This window comes from Cucurbita moschata, unplaced genomic scaffold (assembly GCF_002738365.1).
Source record: "Cucurbita moschata cultivar Rifu unplaced genomic scaffold, Cmos_1.0 Cmo_Scf00041, whole genome shotgun sequence".
Lineage (NCBI taxonomy): Eukaryota > Viridiplantae > Streptophyta > Magnoliopsida > Cucurbitales > Cucurbitaceae > Cucurbita > Cucurbita moschata.
In genome coordinates, this window is record NW_019268557.1 from 1948296 (window position 1) to 1956850 (window position 8555).

Below are 8555 nucleotides of genomic sequence, written 5' to 3' on the forward strand. Positions count from 1 at the left end.
AAAGGTTTTTTTTTTTTTTTTTTTTTTTTAATTTTATAGTTTTATACATTATTGTTGTCAAAATACATACCCACATATATAATATATATATTTATATCATAAATTTAATTAATATTTATATCACGTTAAATTAAAAACAATAAAAAATATCTAATAAACACGATTGGTAAGAACCAAAGCGTCAACTATAAAAATAAATGAGATCAAGATGTCAGATTCAAAAACTCAAGAAACTCAAGGACTTAAATACAACTTATACGAGTTTAGGACGAGAAGTGAAACGACCCTCGTACGAGTTTAAACTCGAAAATCTCGTATTAATACCATATAAAAGAAAGTTGACAAATATAATAATTAAGGTCACACGTTAGAAAACAAATATGAGAGGGAAAAAGAGTAATGACAATAATGAACAGGGTATTAGTCTTGCTTGCATGCATGAGAGAGAAACTGGAGAATTTCTATTTAATGCATGCATGTAGAAGAGAGAGAGCAGGTATGAGAGGGACTCGGAGCTTCCTCCAACCATACCAAGCAACATTTTGATTCATGGTCGGTTGAACAAGATTGCTAGCAACGAGGTAACGTATATTTCTTTTCGAGTTTGTTAAAAGTCATCTATTATTTGATTGAATTTTAGGGTAGAATTGATTTCTCTAAGTTCGGGAATTTTTACCATCAAACACGTACGGTTTACATTTTATTATATGAAATTCTCTCCATATAAATTAAACGGAGCAACAACAAGGCTATGGATGAGGATGTGGATGTTGATGTGGATGTGTTGAGAATTGTTAGGAGTGAGTTCGACGAGAGATTATGTTCAAAATGGACAATATCATACCATTATGGAAAATCCGAATTTCTAGACGTAAGTTGAGGAATTTTTTTTTTTTTTTGGAAAAAAATATGAAATTATAAATGCAAAAAAATAATATTTAAAAAAATTTAAAATTTATTATAGTCTCGGCATTGTGGGTTAATTTTTGTCCAAAATTTGCAATTTTTTATATATTTTAATTTTTGTTAATTTGACATATTTAATAAAAATAAAGGTAAAATCTTAAATTTTAATTAAAATAGAAAAATTCGTAAATAAATTAAATAAATTTCGGTCGACTTGATTAAATTAAATCCTTCATTATAATTGTGATAAGCAGTAGAAAAATTCTGAGAGGTTGTGTTCTACTGTTCTTCGTCTTCCCTACGCGGAATTTGTTTTCTAGTAAATATGGTGAATACTCCAAGAATTTCAAGAAAAATTCTTGTTGCTTCTTTGGTTTTGCGATTGGGGATTGAGGAAAAAAGTTTGAAGTTCACATGTCGGATTTCTAGGTCACGACTTGTGAAAGAAACACGGAAGAGGAAAGTTGTGAATTGAGGTAAATTTTTTTCTAGTGAATCCATGGAATTTGCGAGCAGGTTGTAGACAATGCTCGACATTTTGTTGTTGAAGTTTCCGGAGTTCGTGAAGGTATGAATTTCTTTGTTTGGACATCGATTTGGCAGAATGTTGGACGCTTTTAAGTTAGTAATTAGCATTATATTTCAGATTCAACTACTGGCCTTGGTTTAGAGTTGAAACGGAAGTAATCGTGGTGATTTTGATGAAGGTTTTGTTGTAGAGATTGTCATCTTGTATGATGTAATATTGGTTATACGATTTTGTTCTTGCTCTGTTGGAGTTTTGTCAACTACTGGTGAACTACTCATTGAGTGCTGTCCTGCTAGAGTGTGAATGGACAATCTTCAATGTAATAATTGGGCATTAGGACGTTTAATTTGTAGAAGATTTATATGAACTAGCCCACTTTAACGATTCTAGTTCTCTGTTTTTTCACGATCTGAAAATGATGCCTCTGTCTGGTTTTTTCCCATCCTTTGATCACTATGCTTTTCTCATTTCAAAATGCATCAAACACAAACACTTGAAGGTTGGCATGTCCTTGCACTCCCACCTTATTAAGTCCGCTCTTTCGTTTGATCCGTTCCTTGCTAACCGTCTTATTGACATGTATTCCAAATGTAATTCTATGGAAAATGCACAGAAGGCATTTGATGATTTACCCTTTAAAAATATCCACTCGTGGAATACCATTCTTGCCTCCTACTCACGTGCTGGATTTTTGAGTCAAGCTCGTATGATATTTGATGAAATGCCTCATCCAAATATTGTTAGCTACAATACCTTGATTTCTAGCTTTACTCACCATGGGTTGTATGTAGAAGCAATGGATATCTTTTGGCAAATGCAACAAGATTTTGATCGTTTAGTCTTGGACGAGTTTACTTTTGTGAGTATTGTGGGTACTTGTGCCTGTTTGGGTGCTTTGGAAATGTTGCGTCAGGTTCATGGAGCAGCTATTTTCATTGGATTGGAGTTCAATATGATTGTTTGCAATGCTGTAATTAATGCTTATGGTAAATGTGGCGAACCGGGCACGTCATATTCTGTTTTTAGTAGAATGCAGAAGAGAGATGTTGTTACCTGGACCTCCATGGTTGTAGCCTATACTCAGACATCCAAGTTAGATGATGCTTTTCGAGTGTTCAGGAGTATGCCAGTAAAAAATGTTCATACATGGACTGCTTTGATTAATGCTTTTGTGAAAAACAAGTATAGCAATGAGGCCCTGGATTTGTTTCAACAAATGTTGGAGGAAAAATATTCTCCTAATGCTTTCACATTTGTAGGTGTTTTAAGTGCGTGTGCAGATCTTGCTTTGATAGCAAAAGGGAAAGAGATTCATGCAATCATAATCAGAAGGAGCAGCGACCTTAATTTTCCGAATGTATACATGTGTAATGCTTTAGTTGATTTGTACAGTAAGAGTGGTGACATGAAATCAGCTAGGACGTTGTTTAACTTGGTTCCTAAAAAGGATGTAGTCTCGTGGAATTCACTAATAACTGGGTTTGCACAAAATGGGCTCGGAAGGGAAGCACTTATTGCATTTAGGAGGATGATAGAAGTAGGGATAAAGCCTAATGAAGTGACGTTTCTTGGTGTGCTGTCTGCCTGTTCCCATACTGGTTTGTCATCTGAAGGATTATATATTATGGAGTTAATGGAGAAGTCTAATGATATTAAGCCTAGTTTAGATCATTATGCAGTCTTGATTGATATGTTTGGAAGAAAAAATAGACTTGCCGAAGCATTGGATTTAATATCCAGGGCACCCAATGCATCAAAACACATCGGTATATGGGGTGCAGTTCTGGGGGCTTGTCGAATACACGACAATTTGGACCTGGCTATAAGAGCTGCAGAAACTTTGTTCGAGATGGAACCAGATAATGCTGGAAGATATGTAATGTTATCTAATGTCTTTGCAGCAGCAAGTAGATGGATGGATGCCCATAATGTGAGAAAACTTATGGAAGAAAGAGGTTTCAAGAAGGAAGTAGCACAAAGCTTCATAGAAATAAGAAACGTAAGACAGAAGTTTGTGGCAAGAGATAATTCCCATAGTCAGATGGGTGAGATATACGAGTTAATGTTCATACTACTAGATCATATGAAAAAATTTGGTTACATGCCTCTTGACGATGGTATTTACTTTTATGATGGTTAAGAGTACTTGAACTTTAAGCATGATTTATTTGGATCACAGCGTTGCAAATGTGTAGACATTGAAGAAGCTAGCAATTTTAAGGAAAGAATTTGAGAGTGTGAAGCCACATGATGAAGCTACAAGGCTAAAAAGGACAGATTGCTATCAAGTAGGATACCTGTATTTTTATTTATTTTTTTGTAGCCTATAACTAAGATTGGGATGGTAATGGATAAGAATATTCATCATTCAACATTTCAACATGGATAAGAATAACTAAGATTGACATTCAGGGGTTTTGATTTTGCTGCTTTTCGTTCTGTAATCCTCTAGTAATATTTTCGTTACTGGAAGTAATATTTGTGGGTGCTGAGGTTTGATCGAGCTTTGTCTTATGAATTAGTTTGCAGAGATGAAATTGAGAAATAATTTCCCCGCAAGAGGGAAGCATTGTTCCTTTGTTATGGCTGCTCTTGCATTCACCATCGTGGTGTTGTGGGCGTGGGGGGAAAATTCTTTTATTACCACTTCTCAGTCAGTTCAAGCATGGTATAGAACTTCTTATTCAGGTATGCTCGTCAACCCTTATTATAAATGTAGAGCATGTCGATTATGTAATTAGACTAGTTCTTGGCATTCTTCGTTCTCTTGTTGGAACCTTTAGACTAGTTTTTGAATGTGAAATTTTTATCTCATTCCAAAAAAAAAAGAGGAAGTTCGAAACAATTGAGATTTTTAACCTTGTTTAGCTGATGGGGAGAAATCTCTATCTGCTCATTCCCCCATTCCTCGCTTAAATGGAGACTTCACCCTACGAGTTAAAAATACATCTCTACATTTTACCATAGGTTCAACTCTTTCTCCTGATACATGCTGCTATCCCTTTTCTCGCACCCCTCTATTCAGCCTTAATGCTTTGAAAATTGAAAACTTACCAAGTGAACATGCAATCCTCCTTTACACCTGGCAGACAAAATTGAAAATGTTAAAATCGGGTATTTAAAATATGATTGATAAATGTAATGAATTTAGTTAAATGCTGAAACATATTCAAATGCAAATATAGTGTATTTTGCACCTTTTCTTTTCTTGCTATTTGCGTAGCTCTTGCTGATGATTTTTTAGGGTTCATGGTAGGTTCCACATACAGTTCTGTAATACCTGACACAGTAAAAGAGAACACTGAAAAAACATATTCAAATTCAAGTACAAAAGAAGAGACCGTAAAAGATGATGCACATTCAGAAGTTACACACACATATGCTGCATCCACAATAAATTTTAACAGGAGCAAGAGTAGTGAGAACAGTAAGTACTTAGCCCAAACTAGTGGTGCTGCTTTCGAATCTACTTTATTTTTTTATTTCTTAAACTTTTCAGCCTGTAGCTATGGAAATGGTGAATGGGTCCTTGACGATAGTCGACCGCTATACTCTGGTTTTGGATGTAAGCGATGGTTATCAGCAACATGGGCTTGTAGACTGACCGAGCGGACTGATTTTTCCTATGAAAGATATCGTTGGGTTACCAAAGATTGTGAATTGCCAGCATTCGAGCGGTCTGAATTCCTGAAAAGGGACATGACTTCCCAAAGCTGAAAGCCTTCCTCCACTTTCCACGAGGGAAGTGAAGGTTAATTTATCCAGATTTTCTCCCACAAGCGATAACAGTGGGCTTTTTTTTTCATTCTTTTGTCACTAGTAACCTATAGTATGTTCGGGGTGATAGTTTTCAAACGAAAAGAACCAGAAACACCTAAAAAAAAATAAAGATGATGTATAGCTGTCTTGTTTTTATTTAGCGAACTAGTTATAAAATATGCAACTAAACAAGTTTCATCCTGCCCTGAATTCTGAGAGTTGAGAGTATAGTTATCTAACTTATCTTATGGTCTTCAACTTGTCTGCCAATTGGTATTTATTTAATGGTTTATGATTTAGTTAGGTTAGTTTCTGCTATTCTTGACATTTTTTTGAGTGATCTCAATATGTTTTTTTCAGAATGCAGGACAAAACCATTGCATTTATTGACGATTCATTAGGAAGACAGCAATTTCAATCTTTGATGTGTATGGCCACGGGTGGGGAAGAGAGTCCTGAAATTAAAGACGTAGGAAAGGAATATGGTCTTGTCAAAGCTAAGGGCGCTATTCGTTCAGATGGGTGGGCATATCGTTTTCCGAGTATCAATACTACTATTTTATACTATTGGTCAACAAGCCTCAATGAGTTATTGCCATTGAACATGTCAGACCCAGCCACTAGTGTAGCCATGCATCTTGACCGTCCGCCAGCATTTTTGAGAAACTTCCTCCATTTGTTTGATGTGTTGGTTCTTAATACTGGACATCACTGGAACAAAGTAAAAGTTAGAGAAAATAGGTGGGTGATGTACAAAGATGGAATTCGTAGTGAACTTGATAACTTGAAAGAAATTGACACAGCTAAGAATTATACTGTGCACAGTATTGTCCAATGGCTGGATTTGCAACTCTCCTCTCATCCCCGACTCAAGGTTTTTTTCAGGACCATATCTCCTCGCCATTTTCGCAACGGGGAATGGAATAACAAAGGTAGCTGTGTCAATACCACACCGTTATCAAGAGGAAGCAAAGTAGAACAAAATAGATCAAACGATCCAATTGTTGAGAGTGCTGTAAGTGGCACACAAGTAAGGATGTTGGATATAACTGCTCTTTCCGATCTGAGGGATGAGGCTCATAGATCCCACTACAATATCAAAGGAACTTCGGGTGGTAGTGATTGCTTGCATTGGTGTCTTCCCGGTATTCCGGACACATGGAACATGATTCTTTTTGCTCAAATGTAGCTTCCTTTGTCTTAAAAGTTCACTTTTGGACATTCAGCTTTGCTTCCTAGTAAGACATCTTAATTTGTAGCCTCGAGCGAAGATAATAACTTTGAGGTGGGTTTGTTAGCTAGGATGCTCTTCTGAATTAAATAATTGTTTTGTATGATAAAGAAAATATAAATGAATACACTATTATTAGAAATGAGAATTGAGTGCAAACAAATTTGTTCCAAAAGAGAGCATCATTTACAATTTTATTTTAATATTATAATTATTTAAATTATTATAATTATTATTTTTAATTCTTTCATCTTTGAATAAATATTTTTTTTGGGTTAAGATTTTTTTTTTTCATTTTTTATCTAAATATTATTTTTTTAGTTCTTGCCTAATTTTATAGTCGATTTATAGTGAACGACTGAATCACAATATTGTAATATTTTAAGTTACTTCTAAACTTAAAGATTGCTCAATAAATTAATTACATCAAACTTTTTTTTATACATTTTATTATTTTGTATGAATTGGTTATGAAAAAAGCGTATCCTAATAAAATTAGAGAATTTGTATAATAAATTAGTCTTTTAATTATAATTTTTCTATTCGCGAAGTTTGGTAGTACCTTAATATGCTTAATTAAGAGTTGAGTTTGAAAAAAAAAATATATATTATAGATAAGTATGTGATTATTTTATTGTGGCTCTATGTCATTTTCATACTTAAAAGATAGTAACACTTCCTTTATTGCACGGAGGGAGGGCTTAGTGTAGAGAGAGAGAAATTTAATGCTCATTGAAATCCTTAGGATAAGACATGGGGCTCTTTCTTGTAACCCCCAAAGTGCTTCACCTTTGCAATATATGACCAAGAAATACTATTCTCATTTATAGCTTCTATCACAAGAACATAATGTTGAGGATCTTCGTGATTGCAAATACAATCGAACCGACCATTCACCACGCGCTTGTAAATCAAACTATGTCTGTTTTCCCATTTCATTGCAGCCTCTCCGGCCTCTTTTACTTTTTTGTGATTGAGACCCCTAATTGCATATGGAAGTGGAGGAAACTTAGGTTCACAACTCATTTTGGAACACCTTTGATAAATAGTTTTAACAAACTTGCTTTGATCATGAATATTTTGGAGTGTCATATTTATAGTTGTGGCTAAACGTTATTCAAATTGATATAGTCGAATATTGCAACAAACACCAATTAAAGATTCCTCTCTTATTTTCTAGAGATAAAAAAAAGATTATTCTCTCAAATATAATACGGTATTGATTATTCTCTTTAGAACACATTTTTTACATAAATAATTGAGTCAAGCAAACACTAGCGCTCCATTCCATTGCTAATAATATTATATGTTGTTTAATCAATTTAAATATTAAACATGAGAGAGTTAAATGAATTTTAAATGTTAGTATAGGGACATGAGAATAAATTATTCTAATGTCCAATATTCGATATATTTTCAGAACTAAAAGTTTTCTCTCCTTTTTCACCTTTAACGTTTTTTTTTTAAAAAAAAAAAGTAAAATGTTAGAAGGAACAAATGAGGAAGGAGAAAAAAAAGAACGAATAAATAAAGTGTGTTTTATCGTATTTATGCCTTTATTTTTTAAAAATAATATGAAAGTTTGTCCGTGTGGTGTCATAATTGTGTCTCATATCGGTATATCATATCTTGGAGCTCTTACATATTAGATTTCCGTAAATAGATATCTCTACCTAAAGGGAAGTTAAATTTTAATGGAAACTAATATTGTTATAAGATAATTTATAATTTTAATTATTAAAGTATTTGTTTGGTCATGTTCATTAATTTTTAAGCTTTTGCTAAATCATTTTTCTAAAATGATATTTAATAAATTTTTAGAACATATATTTGCCTGAAATCTTGTTATTGTTGTTTTTTTATGTCCAATTCTCTTCCACTGCAAACCTAAATTAACTGAAAATAAATTAATTGTTTTGTTTTAATTTTATTAACCATGATTATTTATGAATTTCATTAAAATAATTTTAATGTGGGATTATGTTTTTTTTTTTTGTCAAAATTTATTTATTTATTTTTGTCAAAATTTATTTTATTCATTAAATTTTTTTAATGTTATATTAATAAAATTAATATAAATTTAACAAAAAAAAATTGTATTTTTTTTTAGGATCAGCCGGCTAAATTAAT

General features: G+C 33.2%; 1 protein-coding gene across 3 annotated transcripts; it reads left to right on the top strand.

Moving 5' to 3' along the window:
* Nucleotides 1–1155: 1155 nt before the first annotated feature.
* On the top strand, nucleotides 1156–6580 carry LOC111433199 (pentatricopeptide repeat-containing protein At2g21090-like). Of its 3 annotated transcripts, XM_023070169.1 has the most exons (5): nucleotides 1156–3434; nucleotides 3958–4123; nucleotides 4680–4862; nucleotides 4935–5130; nucleotides 5555–6580. In XM_023070169.1, exons 1-5 carry the CDS (start codon nucleotides 1851–1853, stop codon nucleotides 6381–6383), a joined length of 2958 nt encoding a protein of 985 aa, XP_022925937.1. In that variant the 5' UTR covers nucleotides 1156–1850; the 3' UTR covers nucleotides 6384–6580. The 3 variants fall into 3 exon arrangements, with proteins under 3 accessions (XP_022925937.1, XP_022925935.1, XP_022925936.1); XM_023070167.1 differs by having other exon boundaries at nucleotides 4680–5130; XM_023070168.1 differs by having other exon boundaries at nucleotides 4692–5130.
* Nucleotides 6581–8555: the final 1975 nt, after the last annotated feature.

Excerpts from the sequence above, each read along its gene's own strand:
- LOC111433199 (XM_023070167.1), top strand. The coding sequence starts at position 1,851 with ATGATGCCTCTGTCTGGTTTTTTCCCATCCTTTGATCACTATGCTTTT. Across the intron at positions 4,124-4,679 it reads GTATAGAACTTCTTATTCAG|GGTTCATGGTAGGTTCCACA; the intron begins GTATGCTCGTCA and ends ATGATTTTTTAG. Across the intron at positions 5,131-5,554 it reads CGGTCTGAATTCCTGAAAAG|AATGCAGGACAAAACCATTG; the intron begins GGACATGACTTC and ends TGTTTTTTTCAG.